This window comes from Stenella coeruleoalba, assembly GCF_951394435.1.
Source record: "Stenella coeruleoalba genome assembly, chromosome: 7".
In the NCBI taxonomy this organism is placed as follows: domain Eukaryota; kingdom Metazoa; phylum Chordata; class Mammalia; order Artiodactyla; family Delphinidae; genus Stenella; species Stenella coeruleoalba.
In genome coordinates, this window is record NC_137153.1 from 13,489,453 (window position 1) to 13,510,468 (window position 21,016).

The 21,016-nt window shown below is 40.9% G+C and overlaps 2 protein-coding genes across 6 annotated transcripts in view; one reads left to right on the forward strand and one right to left on the reverse strand.

Annotated features, from left to right (window-relative positions):
- Nucleotides 1-21,016, forward strand: part of GALNTL6 (polypeptide N-acetylgalactosaminyltransferase like 6) — a gene marked incomplete at its 3' end in the record, with an annotated part of 1,147,279 nt that overhangs the window by 849,241 nt on the left and 277,022 nt on the right. The gene's annotated exons all lie outside the window — the stretch shown is intronic.
- Nucleotides 3,608-21,016, reverse strand: part of LOC307188427 (uncharacterized protein) — a 262,819-nt gene continuing 245,410 nt past the window's right edge. For 3 of the 5 annotated variants that reach the window (XR_013828931.1, XR_013828932.1, XR_013828933.1), the window contains 5 exons: nucleotides 13,719-14,048; nucleotides 12,842-13,087; nucleotides 12,470-12,645; nucleotides 10,228-10,357; nucleotides 3,608-3,708 (listed from right to left, as the gene is read on the reverse strand). Coding sequence is in view for 1 of the 5 variants with exons in the window: in XM_079925495.1 (XP_079781621.1) it covers nucleotides 14,010-14,048 (39 nt within the window). In the remaining 4 variants the exon portion in view is untranslated. Of the gene's footprint in view, nucleotides 3,709-10,227; nucleotides 10,358-12,467; nucleotides 12,646-12,841; nucleotides 13,088-13,641; nucleotides 14,049-21,016 lie in introns of those variants that run through there. The other 2 variants (XR_013828934.1, XM_079925495.1) reach the window with 2 other exon arrangements.

The following is a 21,016-nucleotide window of genomic DNA, read 5'->3' on the forward strand; positions in this document are numbered from 1 at the left end:
TATGGTGTTAGGGAGTGTTCTAATTTCATTCTTTTACATGTAGCTGTCCAGGACAGTGGCCTGATGAAGGGCCACCCCGTAATACTGTGTTCCCTCGAACACGGTGGAAAGTACTGCAGTCTCACTCAGCTGCAGATCGTAGCTCAATTCTGTAACCCAGCTGTCCACTCCTGTGTGACAATCCATCAGAACTCTCTAAGCGCTTGAGGTTGACGTCTCACCTTGGCCCCAGTGTGGGCCCGTTGCAGGAGCTCCTACGAACAGGGAAGTGGGATTTAACCTCTTTCTTCTACTTCTCTGTGCCTGAGAAGTTCCTCCACACGCTGAGAACAGAGATTTCTGACACTCCTGGGTGGTTTTGACAGGTTGGAGTGGAGCTGATGATCTTGCATCTTTCTGGGCCTGGCTGGTGTTCAGAGTTTCTCTCTGTGTTTTGGCGCTACATACAGAGTTCCTTTCCATGCGGACCTCCCGAGGCTGGTGACTTCCCACCTGCATTCCCATGACACAGGCCATTGCGTCACTTCTCCAGGGCACCACGGCCCCTCCCACAGCTACTGAGCATTAGAGGGTCACTGGCAGCTTCCCTCAGCTAGCTCCCATCTCCCGTGCAGTCAGTCTCCTGCACAGGATCTAGGACCTCCAGCTGCGGGCTTGCCTCTCCTGTGTACCTTCCTTTCCCTCAACAAACTCTGGGAGCTCCATTATTTACCAAGATGCTATCGTATTCTCTGTTTCCGTGGGCTGGCCCAGCCAACCCTCAAGCTTTGGAATTCTCAAAGGTGACTCACACAAATGCTCACTGTGTCACCCAAACTGTGTGTGTCTGGGGAGTGGAGAGGGGTCACATACCAGATTCTCCAGGCAGTCCCCCGGAAGTCCAGTTCTCTAAAGAGATCTCCTCCTGCCCCTGTTCCCCAAAAGGAAGAAGGTGAGACACACAGAACAACTCACTCCAAAGCAACCTGCAAGGTTCCTTCCCTGACTTCCCACGCCTGACCTTTTCATACGATTGATATGAATGAAACGTATAACGTTATCTCACCAGCCTCGCCCAACTTCTCTCTTGCAAGTTCTACATGGTAATATTTGACACTTCAGCTAACACGTCATTTTAGCTGACACTTCAGCTAACACGTCATACACCTGATAATGTGTATATAAATATAGATAGTAATACGTGTATTAATACATATACCTAGACATATGTATACAGGCTGTCTAAACACAGAACTAAATGAGTCCCTCACATCATACACATATACACGTAAGGTCCAGTCCGTTACAGTAACTGTCACGGCTGTGTGGTTCAGGAAGAGAATGAGTCCATCTTATAAATTATCTTCTCTCGGTGCCTTCAAGAAAGAAGAAAAAAGCAGCACGTTTCTCCTCGAGGTAAGTCCACAATAAAAACAGGCTAATGGGAAAAAGCTCATGGAAGGCTCTTATGTGAAGGACTGAAATGCCAGACCCTCAAATCCTTCAGCTAAGGAGGAATAAGACAGATATTATGATCATGAGAGAGGGAACAACGACAAAGAGTTATATAGCAATAGTTTTACCATGAACACATAAATGGGCATGTTGAGTTATGTTCCAATAGATACGTTTACTGCTTTCGGCCGGTAGTAAAATACTGATGTATTACAAAGAGGAAAACATAATAACTTTTCATTTATTTGCCTCAGTAAAGATTTTCTTTTTTTTTCCGAAAAGGGTACACCAAACACTGATAAGAAGCAGTTGACACCTACGATAGATTACAAGCATGCAGAGACTCTTTTTTTTTTTTAACAACTTTATTGGAGTATAATTGCTTTACAATGGTGTGTTAGTTTCTACTTTATAACAAAGTGAATCAGTTATGGAATACAGAGACTCTTAATGAGCCCAGGACTCCTGAAACTGCATAAAAGATTACTGAGCAGGGGCTTCCCTGGTGGCGCCGTGGTTGGGAGTCCGCCTGCAGATGCAGGGGACACGGGTTCATGCCCCGGCCCAGGAGGACCCCACATGCTGCGGAGCGGCTGGGCCCGTGAGCCATGGCCGCTGAGCCTGCGCGTCCGGAGCCTGTGCTCCGCAACGGGAGAGGCCACAGCAGTGAGAGGCCCGCGTACCGCAAAAAATAAAAAGATTACTGAGCAGATTTACAAAGGCTATCATTGAACTCCAGATACGAAGCCATCCATGAGGATTCATTAAGAGTGGGAGAAATCCCAGACGGGTAAAACCGAACAGTGCAGTCCTGAAACATCTACCAAACACTGGTAATTACTGATTTTAATACAGGCTATTAAAATGATAATTTTTAACCACATTGAGAGGAAATTGGTATCCAAAAGGAGTAATGCCTTACTAACTTTACTTAGGTCAAAGTAATTTGATTTCTCCTTTACATATGCCTACAATTATTGCTGGTAAAAAAAAAAATGTAATAGGCATTTCTAGATCTCAAATATTTAATAATATTCTTAAAAACAACATGAAGGGGCTTCCCTGGTGGCGCAGTGGCTGAGAGTCTGCCTGCCGATGCAGGGGACACGGGTTCGTGCACCAGTCTGGGAAGATCCCACATGCCGTGGAGCGGCTGGGCCCGTGAGCCATGGCTGCTGAGCCTGCGCGTCCAGAGCCTGTGCTCCGCAACGGGAGAGGCCACAGCAGTGAGAGGCCCGCGTACCACAAACAAACAAAAAAACAACATAAAGGCAAAGAACAAATGGTGGAGAGGGTGTGGAGAAAAAGGGAACCCTCCTACACTGTTGGTGGGAATGTACATTGGTGCAGCTACTATAGAAAACAGTACAGAGGTCCCTGAAAAAACTAAAAATAGAGTTACCATATGATCCTGCAATCCCACTCCTGGGCATATATCCAGAGAAAAATATAATTCAAAAGATACATGCAGCCCTATGTTCACTGCAGCACTATTTACAACAGCCAAGACATGGAAGCAACCTAAATGTCCATCAACAGATGAATGGATAAAGAAGATGTGGCTCATGTATATACAATGGAATACTACTCAGCCAACAAAAAGAATGAAGTAATGCTATCTGCGGCAACATGGATGGACCTAGAGGTTATCATACGAAGTGAAGTAAGCCAACCAGAGAAAGACAAATATCATATGATACCACCTATATGTGGAATCTAAAATATGACACAAATGAACTTATCTATGAAACAGAAACAGACTCACAGACATAGAGAACAGACCTGTGGTTGCCAAGGGGGAGATGGGGTAAGGGAGGGATGGATTGGGATTTGGGCATTAGCAGATACAAAGTATTATATATAGAATGGATAAACAAGAAAGTCCTACTGTATAGCACAGGGAACCATATTCAATATCCTGTGATTAAACCATAATGGAAAAGAATATGAAAAAAAGTATATATGTATATAACTGAATCACTTTGCTGTACAGTAGAAATTAACACAACACTGTAAATCAACTATACTTCAGTAAGTTTTTTTTAAAAAAAACATAAGGGAATGTTGAAAGATATTGATAAAACAAAGGGGCTTTGTAACTAGTTCAGTGGCTAATGACCAAAGATGCTAACTTGAATGGATATAAATGGAGAGAGTTTGCTATCATTTATTTACTCACTACACATGTACAGATGCACTGTTGATAGTTTTCCACGGAAGCAGGATTCCTTCACTGTCTAGTTGGTCCAGGACTCCAGAGTAGGCATGGTTTACCTGGTGATGAGAATAGGAAAAGGTCAGCCTGCTTTCCACGGTCCAGCCTCTAGGGGACAACCAGTTGACCTTTCCCAAAGGAACAGGCAGGGGCATTGGGGTGAGGTTCTAATCTATTACTTTGCTTCCTGCAAAAATTATTAGCACTGATGGCATCTAGACACGCCTCTTCCTTTTGAAGAGCAGGGTTTCCAAGCTGCTTTACAAAGGCAGACAAAGCAGGTAAGAATGATTTCCTAACAAAGACGGTTTTTTAAATATCAATTTGAGATACTGCCTCAGACAGGCAGGCTATCTGTGAAAAGAGGGGAGCCATGTCTGGTTTTAGCAGACAATGTAATAGTCTGTTAATCCCCTCTGTTTACCATAAGAAGGAAAGAATTGTTACATATGGGACTCCAGGAGCCTGAGGCCTCATGGAACATGCCCCAAAACCTTTACCTAAGAAATAGAAATCCATCAATCTGGCTTATGTAAGTAGATTTTATCTTCTTGTAGAGACGTGTGGGTGCCCTTTTCTCATATCATTCATCTTATTTATTGATAAATTTTCAAAGAAGATTGAAGATGTGTTCATTGATTCCAACTGGATAAATTGGCTTTTCGTTAATGTGTTTTCCTTGGTGGAGAGTTGTGTTAAAGAACAGGGGCCAAGCATGATGAGCCTTCAATCAGACCTCAGATAGTCACACATTGGTGAGGCTGGATCATTAGTCATGTAGACAATTAAATTCAATACAGAGAGTAGTTGCTATAATTATTGGTAGCAGGCAAGCAAGCAACTGAAATTGATTCAGGCTAACTTAAGAAAAAGAACTTGATTTCTGAGAAGGCTATGGCGTTTCTTACAGAACCTAGGGAAGAATACAGCGTCATAGCGTCCAAGGCAGGACCCAAGGCAGATCTGGGACTCTCATTAACAGGAAATAGGGGGCACTGTCTCTGGAGTCCTGCCATCAGGATGACCTCTGTCTTCAGATGACTCTTCCCAAGTTCAAATTCCCGGGAAAGAAAATCTTGGCTGGGCTTGAGTCAAACTTTGAACCTTAGCTATGGTAAGGGCAACAGGCAATCTGATTGACAATCTGATGTGGGCATCAAAGAATGGAGCTTCCATAAAAGAAAATTATCACCAGGTCTCTTTCCCAGAATAAAAGACAAGGAACAAGCAATAATAACAGATATCCACTTGCAAAGACTGTACGTTGAAACAGGTCCACTGTGTTTTTAGTTTGAACTTCGCACGTTAATAATAAGGTTCCAATGCTTGGATTGGGTGACAGGTTCATAGGTGTTCATTTCTCATTGTGTGAATAAATTAGAGCCAAGCACAGACCAATGATAACACTGTGCTATGAAGTATCAATTATAATTTAATATCATCCTATGAATCTGAGGTACAAAACAAACAAAATGAAATAAACAAAATCAGCAATGCTATCCTTTTTTTTTTTTTGCGGTACGCAGGCCTCTCACTGTTGTGGCCCCTCCCGCTGTGGAGCACAGGCTCCGGACGCGCAGGCTCAGTGGCCATGGCTCAGGGGCCCAGCCGCTCCGCGGCATGTGGGATCTTCCCGGACCGGGGCACGAACCCGTGTCCCCTGCATCGGCAGGCGGACTCTCAACCACTGCGCCACAAGGGAAGCCCCAGCAGTGCTATCCTTAATATCACATGGAAAAATCCAAACTGAGCAGGTGTGTTTTGAATACTTAGGACAATCTATTTACTGCTCTCTCTGGATAACAGTATGTTAAGTAACGAGGTGATCATGCGGTCAGAAAATTCTTCTAATTCAGATTCCTCCCACTGCGCCCTTAATCACAAATTGCAAGTTTGTCTTAGCTATGCTAAGTCTTCAGATCTTACATATCAATGTTGGAATCAGCTTGTCCAATTTAACATGTACACACGTGGGCACAAAACCTATTGGAACTTTTTTTGTTTTGTTTTGTTTTGTTTTTTTGCGGTACGCGGGCCTCTCACTGTTGTGGCCTCTCCCGTTGTGGAGCATAGGCTCCGGACGCGCAGGCTCAGCGGCCATGGCTCACGGGCCCAGCCGCTCCGCGGCATGTGGGATCTTCCCGGACTGGGGCACGAACCCGTGTCCCTGCATCGGCAGGCGGACGCTCAACCACTGCGCCACCAGGGAAGCCCCCTATTGGAACTTTTATTGGCATTGTATTGAATCCGCAGATCGTTTTCAGGAGACTCAACGTTTGTGTGATTATTTAATTTTCCAATTCGTGAACACTCTTTCACACCTCTTTTCATTCTGTCTCATCCTATTTTATCCTACCTCTCCATTTATTAAGTCAATTTCAATACGCTTCTGTGATATTTGTACTTTTCTGTATAGAGGCCCCTGCAGAATATATTAGATTTATTCCTCAGGAGCTGTATAGTTTGTGTTGCCATTATAAATGGTGTCTTTTCCTTTAAACTGTTCTTTCTAAATGTTTGTTACTTGTGTATAGACATGACGTTGACTTTTGCTCAGTTAACTGTCTTGCTAAATACTTCTCTCATTTCTAGTTACTTGCCCGTAGAGTCTTGCTTGTTTTATGCATACAAGCAAATCATTTTCAAAGAATCATTTTTTTATTTCCTCTTTTCAAATCTTCTGCTTTATTTTTTTTATCACACTGACTAGAATATTGCACTGACCAGAATATAAGATAATGTTAAAAGCAATAAAGCAGTGAAAGTAGGTATCTTTGGTCCTGAATTTTAAAAAGAATGCTACTTACAATTTTCCATTTAGAATAATGTGTGTACACATTACCAGTTAAGAAAATTAGCCTGTGTTACAAGCTTCCTTTATATCATGAATGAGTGTTGAATTTTTTGGATGCTTTTTCTACATTGATTGAGATGATCTTATGATTCTCCATCTTTTAATTACCGTGGTCATTGAAAATGGCAGAATTTAAAAATGATTCCATATGTACATCCTTGGGGCAAGCTCAATTTGGTCATGATATATTTATCTTTTTATACACTTTGTTTTTGGTTTTTTTTTTGCGGTACGCGGGCCTCTCACTGTTGTGGCCTCTCCCCTTGCGGAGCACAGGCTCCGGACGCACAGGCTCAGCGGCCATGGCTCACGGGCCCAGCCGCTCTGCGGCATGTGGGATCTTCCCAGACCGGGGCACGAACCCGTGTCCCCTGCATCGGCAGGCAGACTCCCAACCACTGCGCCACCAGGGAAGCCCTTTTTATACACTTTGAGTTTGGGGTTGTAAATATTTTCTATTAGAAAATTATACCTACTTTATACTTTATAGAAAATTATACCTACTATATACTTTATAGAAAATTATACCTACCTAATTAATATTTTTATCTCATCTCTGGTTTTGATATCAAGATTAAATCTGTCTTTTACAATGAATTGGGAATGGTGAATTATGAGATTCTAGTGATGTGATCTTTGAAAATGTGGTAGAACTCACTCATACGATCACCTAGAATGGATGTTTTATTTGCAGATGTTTTGAAATAGTTACAGGACTATTAGGAGTCTACTGCTTCTTGAGACTGTTTTGATAGTGCTTCTTTCTCAAAGATTTTGTCCACTTCATGCAAGATGGACACCCCCCCTCCTCCCTAAGGTTTGTGTATTTTTTTGGTCATTTAGAAATCAACTTCTGACACTACTGAATTGGTCTATTTTTTCATTATTATTTCTCTGCCATTATCTACTTCCTTTCTTTAGGTTTATTTTTATTTCTTTTAAGAGCTTAAAGTTGGACATGTATCTCATCGATTTTTAGCTTTTGTCCTTTTCTAATATAATCATTTAAAATGACAAGTTTCCACTGAAGCTCCTTTCTACTTTTGCTGATGGATGCCACAAGTTTTTGTATGTAATTTTTTCATTTTCTTTAGTTCTAAGTGTCTTTAAAATTTCCACCAAGGGGCTTCCCTGGTGGCACAGTGGTTGAGAGTCCGCCTGCCGATGCAGGGGACACGGGCTCGTGCCCCACTCCGGGAGGATCCCACGTGCCACGGAGCGGCTGGGCCCGTGAGCCATGGCCACTGAGCCTGCGCGTTCGGAGCCTGTGCTCCTCAACGGGAGGGGCCACAACAGTGAGGGGCCTGCGTACCGCGCAAAAAAAAAAAAAATTTCCATCAAGATTTCCTCTTTGACCCATGGCTTACTTTTAAATGCATTTTTAAATTTCTAAATATATGAAGATTTATTGATTGATTTATCATAACTTTTAACTTAATTGCTCTGAGGTTAGAGAATATGGTGTATATGACCCTATTCTGTCAAATTTATTAAACATTGATTTATGGACTAGTATAGTACCAGTTTGGTTTTAACTCAGAAGACATGTAGTCTCTATTTGTTCAACAAATGTAAAAGATCAAATATACAAAAGTACGTTCTATATTTGTATGTTAGATGAAACTTGACAACTGTGCTGCTCAGAACTCCCATATATTTGCTGATTTTTTCTCTGCTTTATTTATCAATAGCTGATAAGATTGCATTTAAGTTTCCTACTATAATAGTATTGTTGAACATTTCTCCCTGTACTTTTATCACGAATTCCTCTTATCACAGTTTGAGGCTGTATCATTAGCTATTGTTACAATTTTTCTATCTTCATGGTATGTTGAAACTTTTATCATTAAGCAGCAGATGCCTTTGCCTTAGAATTGACAAATAGTAATTACAAGCAATGTTTTATGGGCCTGGGGTCTATTTGACTGAGAGACCTTTTTCTATCCTTCATTTTCAATTTTTCTGTGCTTACACTTCAGGTATCTCCTATAGGCAGCATGTGGCCAGTTTTTAGATCGATCTGACAATCCTTGTACTTTAAATGGCAAAATTAGTCCACTTTTACCTACTGTGATTACTGACACATTTAAACTTCTTCCATCTTACCTTTTTGGTCCTTTTCTCCTGCTTTGTCTTTCTTATTTCTCTTTTTGGAACTTTTAAAAGTTGTTTGATTGTATGTTTATTTTTTCCTATTCTTTCTCCCTAATTGCTGTGAGTTTACACATTTAAATTTTTGTTCTTTTAGTGGTTATCTGTGAAATATTAACAGTCTACTTAAGAGGATAAATTCTAAATTAAACAGTTTGGACCCCTCTCTCAAGGAAAACAAAACCTTAAGACAACTTTAATCATAATACTGTCATTGTCCAATATTTTCACTCTTTTTTTAATTCCCACTAATCATTATTTCATAGAGGTATTTTTTGTTTGCACTTAGAATTTATGTTTGCCATATTGTGCTATATGTATACATTTCTCCATGCGTAAGAAATCATCCTCTGGGATCATTTTTCTACTTTATAAAGTATGTTATTTAGAGGATGTCTCCAGGTGATATATTCCAACAGGTCTTTTTCCTTTATTTTGTGTTAAAATTTCTCAAGCCTCATTCTTGAAATGTTGTTTTGCTGGATACAAAGTCTAGTCTGACATTTATTTTCAATCCATACTTAAGGATATTATTCCACCATCTTCTGGCTTCTTAGGTTGCTGCTGAGAAGATCCTTTCATTCTAATTGTCTTTTTTGTGTTTCTTTTTGTTTGTGATTTATTATTTCTCTCTGGCCATTTTAAAGAATGCTTGGCTTTGGCATTCTGCAGTTTCACTACTCTGTGTCTAGACATGGATTTCTTTTTATCTTTTTCTCTTTGAAATGCATCATGCTCCCCAGATCTGTGGGTACATGATGTTCTTGAAATATCACAGCCATTACCTTTTAAAATCCATTTCATCTGCTTTCTCTCAATTATTTGTACCTAAAATTTGATATAGGTTATTGTTCCTCATTTTACCTTCCATGTCTTTTTTTTTTTTTTTTTTCCGGTACGCGGGCCTCTCACTGTTGTGGCCTCTCCCGTTGTGGAACACAGGCTCTGGACGCGCAGGCTCAGCGGCAATGGCTCACGGGCGCAGCTGCTCTGCAGCATGTGGGATCCTCCCAGACCAGGGCACAAACCCGTGTCCCCTGCGTCGGCAGGCGGACTCTCAACCACTGCGCCATGGGAAGCCCCTCTTCCATGTCTTTTAATCCTTATTTAATGATTTCTAACTCCTTATCTCTCATGGAGAACTACCGGTAAATCACTCAGGTGATTCCTCCTGCTCACTCATGCTCTTTCAGCAGTGTCTGTCATGCCATTTTCCTGTATTAAATTTTTGCTGTCAGCAACTGTATTTCTCACTTCTTAATGTTCTGCTTTTTAAAAAAAATCTGTCTGCATTCCTGAAATTTTCATGCTGTATATTCATCTTTTTACTTATATTCTTTATTTCTTTGAGCATTTAGTACAGAGCCTCTTACCATGCACTACCTAAACATTTCAACATCTGTAGATCTTCAGGGTATGAAGTTGTTGTTTTGTGTATGATTGTCTCTGTTGTGAGTTTATCGCTCCCCACTGCTCTTTGTTCTGTCCCAACACATGCCATTGGTTACAAATTGTTCTGGTTTCTTCAGATGGAAAAAATTTTTCAAAAAACTCCTCAACTTTAAAAACTTACTCAGAAGATTCCAGCAAGTAGGTGTGGAGTATTTATGACACCAAGAGTATACCAGGGCAATTCAGTACCCACACGCCTCTTGAAATCACTTGGGCAGCCCTATTGCTGATGGGTTGCCTGTCCTCAGTACCTAGGAAAGACAGAAGATTAAGTCATATACACTGCACCCATCAAGGCATAGCTGATGTAACACACATGGGTTAAAAAGAGGAGGGAAGAGTTGCTTAAGAAATCTATTCTCAGTTAACCAATTGTAATGGCCATTCGCAAAACATTTTAGTTAACTGTCGTTAAAGACAAAATTACTCTGGCACCTGTGAAAACAGTAAGGAAGATTTTATCCAGGACTGTTGTGTCGGGGGCCAAGACTACTGCAATAGGGAGAAATATTGAGTTCAGTTTCAAATACAGCAAAGACAGCTGGTGATCTACGGCCAATGAGCAGAGGGAAGGGGTTAGTGGGTGGAAAATCACTAACAGGAGACATCAAGGGTGGGGGAATTCTTGCCAATCCTTCTTACTCGAGGGTGGGGAGATTCTCAATGAACTGACTTAGCAGAATTTTTGCTATGACTTGGCTCTGCAGGCCCAGCAAGATCGGGGCTGAGGTTACGACCTAGTCATGAAGAGGACCCAGAGGAGCTTGGCTGAAATTTGGTCAAGAAAAGAATCTTTGTCACTGGGCTTGCATTTGAGAAATATAATTCTTCCCACCCTAAAAAGGTAGCTTCCCATAGAAGTGTTTATAATGGTTATAGTCTAGGTGATGGCTGGGCATTTCCCTACCAAGGTACAAGAAAGATTCTCTAGTTGGTGGTTAAGGATGGTAGGTCTGACACCAAATGGCCTGGGTTCCAATTCTGATTCTGCCATTTACCGGCTGAATGACCTTGGAAAATGACTTAACCTGATTCTGCTTCAAGTTCCTCATCTGCAAAATGGGACGAGTAGTAACACCCACTTGCAGGGGGATTTTGAGAGTAAACAATTTAATGTATGTCAAGGGCCTGGAGCAGTGCCTGCTGCATAGTAGACCCTACGTGATTGTAGACAAGTTTAGCTTTTTAAGCTTCTGGTTGACTTCATTTATCAACCTTTAAGCTTCCTTCAAGCTTTTGGTCCAAATTCCTTCACCGGTTTCAGTGAAAACATCTAAGTCTGATCATATCTTAATTTTATAGCTTCTGCTGAATTGTCACAAAGCAGGCAACATGCTTCTGTAAAATCTTCATCTGACTTTTCTTTCTTCAAAACCAATACAGTTTCAAACTCTTTACCTCTTATTCTCTTTACCAGAGACATTTAGGGACCAACTTTCATAACTGAGTATGCCTTAGGGATCTCGTCTTCCACCCCAAGTGGGGTTTTAAGGCATTTCTTCTGGGGAAAGAAATGCAGAGCTCTTCAAAAGCAGACATTCTTCTGAATACAATGTGTCCTATCTTCTATTAGCTTGTACTATGTATGTCCATTACTCCTTCATTTTACGCAAGTGTTTTCATGTCCACTTACACGGTCTTCTGTCCTCGTCAGAGGCCCTGCAGCCCCTCTCCTTCCCGCCTGTGAGATGGAGCATCTCATGCTCACACTGCAGAGCCCGAGACCTGATGGGACTCAGCAGGAGTGGGCACAGTCCTTGGCGACACTCCCTGAAAAGGGAGAGGTGGCAGAGAGCAAGGGAAGTGAGTCAAACAGAAATCACAGGACACAGTGCCTTTAGCCAGTTAAAAGGTTATAAACAGCAAAACTTTGCAAGAGAAGTTACTGAGGTAAGATGTTAAGAGCACAGATTTTAAAGGTGAACATACCTGAGTGTGAATCTTGGTTCTGCCACTTGCTGGCACCAGGACTTGCCGGGATGTGTCCAGCAAGCTCTGGCTGCATCACTTCTCTATCAGTGACCATAAAATACTGTTTGACTAGAATGCTGGGATCTTTAGAGTGTGCAGTACACCCGTGTCTTGGGGAGATTTCAAAGGTTCCCCTGTCTTTATTTACGAGAATGTATATTTGAAAACTTCTTAACTCTTATGATACATGTGCATTTCAGTTACAGCTTTTTTCCCTTAGATAACGGTCTAAGAAATTTAGTATTGTTATCTCCTGCATTAGCCAGGGTTCTCCAAGAAAACAGAACTAACAGGGTGTGTGTGTGTATACATATATGGAGAGAGAGAGAGAGAGCGTGTGTATACATATATGGAGGGGGGGGAGGGAGAGATTTTAAGGGATTGACTCACACAACTATGGAGGCTGGCAAGTCCAAAGGCTGTAGGAAAAGTTGGCAGGCTGGAAGCCCAGGGAAGAGCTGATGTTGCAGTTCAAGTCTGAAGGCTCTCTTCCAGCAGAATTCCCTCTTGCTGGGGGAGATCACTGTTTCATTCTATTCAGGCCTTCAACTGATTGGACGAGGCCCACCTACATGATGGAGGGCAATCTGCTTTACTCAGAGTCCACCAATTTAAATGTTAACCTCATCCAAATGACACCCTCACAGAAAAATACAGAATAATGCTTAACTGCATATCTGTGTTCTGTGACCAAGCCAAGCTGACATATAAAATTAACCATCACATCTCCTTCTTATAAGAAAGTAATATGGAAATATGCTCACCAAATCATAAAGTTGCCTCAAGCCAGAAACCAGGGATTCTAGACCCATTCTTTCTCATCAGCTGCTGGAGCCTGTTCATGGTCCTCTTAAATGGATCTCAGATCCATCCCTCATCATTGACGATGTCTTAGTTACACCTGTCATCACCTCTTACATGTATAAATGCAATAGTGTTGACTTTTTAAACTGCAGATCTCTTCCCAGCTAGACTCACATCCGAGTAGAGAGAGCTGTTCCAGGAGACAACTGAGGGACAGAGATCATGTTTTGTTAAAGTCACCCTTCCCTCTTTCCATCTCTTTTCATCTTCTTCCTGCCACCTTCCCTTCTCTGTCTCAGCTCCCTCATTTAGATCAAGCTTGCAAGTTCCGACTATCTCTTCACTAAGCCCCCCAGAGGAAAACACCCTACTTCGCTTCCTCTTCCAGCCCTACATGCATGAAAACAGTATTTCTAAATGATAATGAATAATGTTATCCCTTAGGGCCACATGTGAGACCAACAGGTTAAAAATAAAAGCTGTCTTTTGTCACATAAATAGCTGCTTTGTAAATGTGATCTCTTTACTAAGATTTCAAGTGCCCAGAGGTCAAAGGCTACCATGTATTCCCCACCGTGCTCAGCTTGGGGTCACGCATTGATGAGTTGCCAGTAACCTGTTTCTAATTAAAGGAATAAAGGGAGACAGAATGGTAGGACACAGGCCAGGGACTGTGATGCCAGATACACACACACACACACACACACACACACACACACACACACACACACCTGCTTGCTAATTCGGGTTCTATTTCTTAACTACTGGCTCTTGGGCAAGTAAATTCACTGATCTCAGCCTCATCTACAAAATCAGAACAAGGATCCTGACACCCACCTGGCAGGGTAGGGAAGGACTGAGTACAGGGAGTCACATCTGGCCGTGCGGGCTGGGCACCAGATAACTTCACAGGGAGCCATTCACACGGGTGGTTGATGGTGGGAACTCTGCCTGCCACTGTAATCTGACACCCCTATTTGAACAAACTCTTCCATAGGATGCATTTGGGCCGTGCCCTGTTCACACCAGTCTCTGAGTAGATGTTAGCTCCTTTCCTCGCTCCTTCCTTCTATCAGACAGTGTCAATTGGTTGTAAATGATAATTTAGGGTAATACGTAAGGTTTCAGTCATGCAAAACGTGTGATCTCGGAAATCCAAACATGCATCTGAAAAACAGATAAAATATATTTTGTATGAATCTTCCCCAAAAGGCCTGGATTTTTTCATGCTGACTGTGAAAAGGTACCCATTAAAGAAAAGGAAGTTAATTCCACAAGCTGCTGAGCACCAGCCTACTGGAACCCATCTCTGTTCTGTGTCACGTTTCACTCCACTGCGCCGACATTGGTTTTCAAATAGACGTAAAAGAGAGAAAGGCTAGAAATGAGGAGAGTTCCATTGTGTGGGGGCCCACACTGCATTAGCTGCACCTGTTTTCTGAGTCTGCAACCCCTCCAGAGCTCATGCAGGGAGCTGGACCCTTTCTGCGTCTCAGGGAAGTAGCACAGGCAGCCGTGAGAAGTCCCCATCAAGGGTGGGACATCACCGATATGATGCCTGATATGTCTTACAACACACGGCTTCTGAACAAAATCAGACTCTGCTATATTAGAGAAGATGACCCAATGAATGTCAAGCAGTATGCAGCTTTATAAAGTATAAAATGCCTGAAATACTTGCTGACTCGGGGATCAATCATTATTGAATTGCTGTATTCTGAATTCCTTTTCAACCATTGTTTCTAATATAATCACAGTCTTAACTTACCAAAGGAAGAATAAAGAAAAGGTGTTCAAATGGAAAATAGGATGAGCAAAGTGAAGTAGAGGATACAGAAGTGGGAAACAGGTAGGACAGAATCAACTCTTTCTGCAAACCGCTCAGCCAGTGCAACCATGCAGATTCAATTAATTTGGTTATAGTTCAGGGGTTTATGGACAGAACCCTGCAAAAATCAATACGTAGGCCTTTTAAAGTTACTGATTAGAAACTCAGTATCAGGAAAGAAGCAAGATAGGTGGCGGGGGAGAAGAGCGGAAAGGCCTACTGATAGCAGTGAGCGAATATAAGGGCCATCACAACAAAGGGTTTCCACATCTTGCATCTTAACGTGATAAAAATCTGATTCAAATGTAAAATATATTTTAAAAGGACCAGAACACTTAAGTATGCTATTGATATTTCTGATTCTCCACAGTATCACTTTTTTCACCACTACTAAAATTGACAACACCACATCTGACATTAGTCCCAAGAAAGGGCGGAAATTCACCAAATCCTGTATAACAGGTCAGTAAGAGCCATTAAAGCCTTCTGGTTGCAGACTTACAGAGAATATCTAATGATTTCAAGCAAAAAAAAAAAAAAGCATTTGTGGATCTACTATTTGAAGCCAGACTATTTATTTTCTTGTATTTTAGTTTTTAGGCTCTACTGTGATTCAGACTGGCTCCTCTATCACGCAGAATTCAGAAAAACTCACATGTGCATTGTTGTTTTACAAAGGTAGTGAGGAAGCAGCATCAGTGGGGTGTGTGTATGTGTTTGTATAGGAGAACCACTGTTGTTATGTTTCTGTGATCTCTATCTCTTTGTTTCTCTTAGAATGAGAAAGGCCCGCGTACAGGTTCTGCAACAGCAGACAGAGATACTGAACTAAGGGTGAAAGGAAATAAAGTCTGTGAGAGCGTTTTGAGGAGTACCACGGTGCTCTCCAAATGTAAGCAAGTAGTACTATTGTGTGGTTATGGTTATTACTGCCATCGTTTGTAAGGAACCAGAAGAAAGCAAACGTATGTCTTTTCTATTCCGAGAACAGTTGGTCAGGCCCATATTTTTCCAACATTTCGGTACACAGTTAATTTCGTTATAAAAAGGCATTTTTAATGAACAGTTCTGTTTAAATACAGGGCTTGATTCATTGGCTACTTTTCTAATAAGAAAGATAACTGAATAGTCCTGTTTGTGGCTATGAGAGCCATTTTCACGGACAGATCAGGCCCTGCTCCTGGTGTTGGGGCTTGAACACCTCTGTAGAAAACATGATGATCACACATGACTTTGTGAATTCCTGTAAACAAACTCAGTGTACTATGTTACTCCATCAACTAATCACTTAATGACAAACTGAGGTAATAAGTCCCCCCAGATTCCCGGTACTTTGTACTTTATCCACAGATTAGCATTCAGGTGCTGTGACTGGTATGTACAAAGAGATCACATGGACATTAACAACTATTCCGGGACAGTTGTTTACAACTGGGACCATCCCCCTCCACTCCACCCCAGCTTATGGGACACTGGCTATCTTTGGAGACATTTGTGATTGTCACAGCTACTGGGGGAGGTGCCAGTGGCTGCGAGTGAGACCAAAGAATGCTAGCAACCACCCCTATACACACTACATGCAGGGCAGTCCACAGCACAGAGCAGTTTGGAGTAGCTGGTTCAAGATGTCAGTAATGCCTCCAATGCCATTCAAAGTCTGGTTCATGGATCAACTGCCCATCCTTCCAAACCAGGTCCATGACAAGATAAGCAGCTTGAACCAGAATGTAAACCAATGATGTCACAGAGCGGTCCAGCTGACACTGTTCACACTAAGACCTTCTCGGTGAAGGAAACAATACATTGATTTACTTTCTGACTTAAGCTCCTTATCTCCTGGATGACTGGTGCTTTGAGTAGTGTTGCTTCTGGCCACACGTTCCCAATGACCCCTCCTGGTCATCTTTGTTCATTCCCATAAGCTGGCCCAAGCTTTTTCAGGGATAAATAGTTTCCTGGACCCATGGGTAGGCCCCAGAGAAGTCTTCTCCACACTGAACTTTCCTTTCTGTACCACATCTAGGAACAAAGATCTCAGAGAGACTTAGACTTACCAAACCAGAGCTTACATTTTTCCATGGCTACTTCTCTTTCAGATAAATTTTTATCTGTACGGCCTTTTACATGTTTGCTCTGGTTTTTTGCATTTTGTAAGTGTATAAATACATATTTTTAAAATCAGTTTCAATATAGAAAAGGCAATTTAAGAAAATTAAGTTTACTGTCTTTTAAGTCTTTCATGATTATTTCATAAATTTCCTGAATAGAATTCATGCTTTGTGTTCACCAAACTTTTCATATACTATGTATTTTTATATATTAAAAGGCATCTGATAAATATCTGCTGATATAAGTGATTACAAAATCATGGTTCTAAGTAGATCCCAAATGCAAAATTTTGTGGATGCCTCCATATATTAATTTTTTAAATCATTAAATCCCTGAGTCTTAGCATGATATCCTACCAGCATTAAACATTAATGACCCATTACGTGAAAATATATCACTAAGCTACAAGAAGTTCAATGCTATTTAATTTTCAGTAGGCAAAATAAACCTTATCCAAAACACTGTGTAATTTCAAACCATCATCTGAAATAGTCCAATGACACTAACATCAGACTTATACCAATAAAAGGCACCATGCTAGAAAGACCTTGCCACTGAAATATTCATGGCACTGTGAGGAAATCTCTACTTTCTACACCTGACTCAAATTTGATCCCCCTTAAATTGGATCAAAGGCCATTTCCTAGAGAATGAACATCACGTGTTCAATGTGCAAAGACAATCCGTATGCGCTCCAGGATATATTGGTCAAAATGAATACCAGAAAGTTGTAGAGAATCCATAAAAATGTCAGATGAGCACCAACTGATGGGTTGTTAGGATTTAAAAGGAATTCTTATCATAGAGTTTATACAATTTAAAAGTCCCCATTGAATGAAAGACAACATCCCAGACTACTCCTGCAATAATTACCACGACCCCTGCATAGCATACATGGACACAACGCACAGAATATAGGAAGCCTTGGAGAGTAAAGCGTTTCCAAACCCTAACGCCATAAAGCTATTTATTTACTAAATGATATCCTGCTGACTTGGAAAATTAATACATTTTCCAAAAAAATCTTAAAAGATCCCCAAGAATATACCTAAAACCAGAAAAGCCCTTGGAGATGCTAAAGGACAAATAAATCACAGTAAAATTTCCTTTAGAGGTTCAGTGCATCTGTGTGTGTGTGTGTGTGTGTGTGTGTGTGTGTGTGTGTGTGTGTGTGAACATGTTACTTGACTTTTTGTTCCAAAGACTGATTTACCAATTCATAACGAGAAGTGAATGTCATCAGTTGCTCAGCTGTGACAGCCTTTAAATTTATACAACCATAGTTTCAAGATTACAAATGTAAGCAACATGGCTGGAGTGTCATAGTAAGAATGTTTCTACCTACAAAAAGCTAATGTTTTATATGCATCTATTCAAATGTTAGTTGGAAGGAAAGATTATATAGCCTATTAGCAACTGAGTAACTGCAGTTCTATTTTGCAGACACTTAAAGAAAATCTACTTCTCCATCATGATGCTTCATGACTTAAAGAAAAGTGGTTATTTTATTTTTGCTAAATCAACATTTACTAGTTTATACATCGTTATACCGTAATTGCAAAAATGAAAAAAATACATACAAAAGACAATCCTTAAATTTTAAAACACTCATCTGTAAACATGGAAAAACAGTCACTTATCAAAGGACTCCCATATGTGTTTCTGCAGTCGACATGTCAGGTATACCAAGAGATACTTAGTGATGTATCAGAATCATCAGGGCTTAGGAATCAGATGATCATTCTAAGGAACAGCATTCTTTACTGATGCTGCAGATTCTAAGTTTTAGAAATGAGAGACTCTCCTTTAAAAGATGAATTTCTACACAGTGAAGGCAATCGCATAGGCAAAGTGTTTCAAAATTAGCAACTCAGTGAAAACACCCTCCAATTTGTCTTAAGTTGAAATTGTAACATCATCATAAACAAAGAGTCGGAATTCTGTCCTTTGAAAGGCATCAAAAGGAGTTACCCTTCTGGGCTAATTTCTGTGTCATTGCTTAATAATATATACATTTAAACTATGGTTGAGCCCACTTTAGAAAAGAAACTACCACTCAAATTAGCCCCCTCTGCTTTCATAAAAAGGAGACATATTCAAAATGAATCAGGTCTGTCTGCATGCCTGAAACTCAGACCTAAGTATGAATTTTCAAAATACAGGCACAGTAGAAAAATATTTTAAGTCAGAAAAGTCCGCATTTCAATCTATGCCTTGCTATTTAGTTAGGTGACCTAGAACCAATTGCAATATTCCTTTGAATATTGAATACAATGTTCTCATTTTGTAAGATGGAGAAAATGACACTTTCAGAAGAAGGTACCTGAAACAATGTACATAATGCACCTAGCCCAGTATCAGACACATTTTTTTAAAAAAAATCTGTCTTCTTTCCTGTCTGTATAGCTACCAGAACAATTTGCTACGAGGATTTCACAGCTTCTAAGTAGACAGTGGGAATAGCAATACTTGACTCAGGAAGGGGATGGGAGCAGTTCGCCAAATCCATAGATTCAAGATATATTTGATGTCGCTTACAATTATTATAAATAAACAGAATGTGTCAAAAGGTTTTTTCCTCTGGAACACCAGAAGTGAAAAGTTCTGTCAAATCAATATAAATAAAAATTGCTGACCATTTTACTTTTTTTTATAAAACTGATTGGGGTTGTAGACAGTCCTATAGGATCTGAACAGCCTGACTCAGTGTGTCCTTCCTTTCAGGTAAAGAACCAAAACAGGATTTCACCTCTCACTGCTAGCCAATCTCATCTAGAATAATACCTCCACTTGTCCTACCTCTCATCTCTAAAGAAGTTATGTGTTTGCTTATTTTTATGCTTTTTCACTTTTAATTCGAATAACATTAGAATTGTCAAGCGCCATATGCTCTACACATTGCCTGTCACCATAGAAATGGCAGAAGCAAATAAATATTTCTCCTTCTTTGTGTCCCCACGTTCAGGCATTATGAAAATGCATCCAGTGATAGAGAGATGAGTGAAAAGGATGGTGCGACAGTTTGACAAATGGAAGCACAATTTTTTTTTAACACTCTGCCTTCCCTCATCAATCTTGTTTTTAAAAATCAATTTACTATTTTTATTATTTTTTAATTTTTATTTAGTTATTTATTTTTGGCTGTGTTGGGTCTTCATTGCTGCGCGCGGGCTTTCTCTAGTTGCATCAAGTGGGGGCTACTCTTCATTGCGCTGTGCAGCCGTCTCATTGCAGTGTCTTCTCTTGTTGTGAAGCACGGGCTCTAGGTGTGTGTGCTTCAGTAGTTGTGGCACACGGGCTCAGTAGTTGTGGCTCATGGGCTCTAGAGCGCAGGCTCAGTAGTTGGGTCATACAGGCCTAGCTCTGCAGCATGTGGGATCTTCCCGGACCAGGGCTCGAACCTGTGTCCCTGCATTGGCAGGCGGATTCTTAACCACTGCGCCACCAGGGAAGTCCCTGGAAGGACACTTCTAAATTGCTTTGTGAATTTAAAATGCTATGGCATCAATGTCACTTATACTAGTCCACAATCACATCTGAAAAGACTCTAAATCACATCTGAAAAGACCCTAAGCCCAGAGAGTCATGGATTTTTTTTTCCACCATATCTTGCTTTAGCATCTGCTCCACAATGATAACCCTAGGAAACCACGTACTTGGAAGATGGGGCAAGAGTAGAGAGAAGCGGGGAGAAAATGAAAGAGGAAGAGAATACCTACAAAGCTATTAGTAGCCTCTGAAGCAGCTTCTCAGCATGAAAACCAAGAAGGAAGAAACAAACTCTCTCAAGTATTAAAATTACACTTTCTGCAGAAATAACAGAAACTTCGATATACAAAACAAGTTTTTCAAGTTTCAAAAGACATATGGAAACCATCAGTTGATTTCAATCCTCAGTTTTCCTCAGAATCGTAGAGAAAGACTATCATCAGGTGTCCACGGAGTTGGTAACAGCCAATGTCACAATTTGTGTGTGTATGTGACCTGGCAGGACAGAATCATTAAGGCTTGACAATTCTGGGACACATTGAACAATGGGTTGTCCTGCATTCTTTGTCAGCCCAAATGAATGCTGTGAGTACATAAACACACTAAATGACCGTCATTAGATTCATCCAAATCAATACTTTATTTGGTCTTGTAGATGGAGGTGCACCAAACAGCACTCACTGTACTTCCTGTTACCCCTAATCAGGAA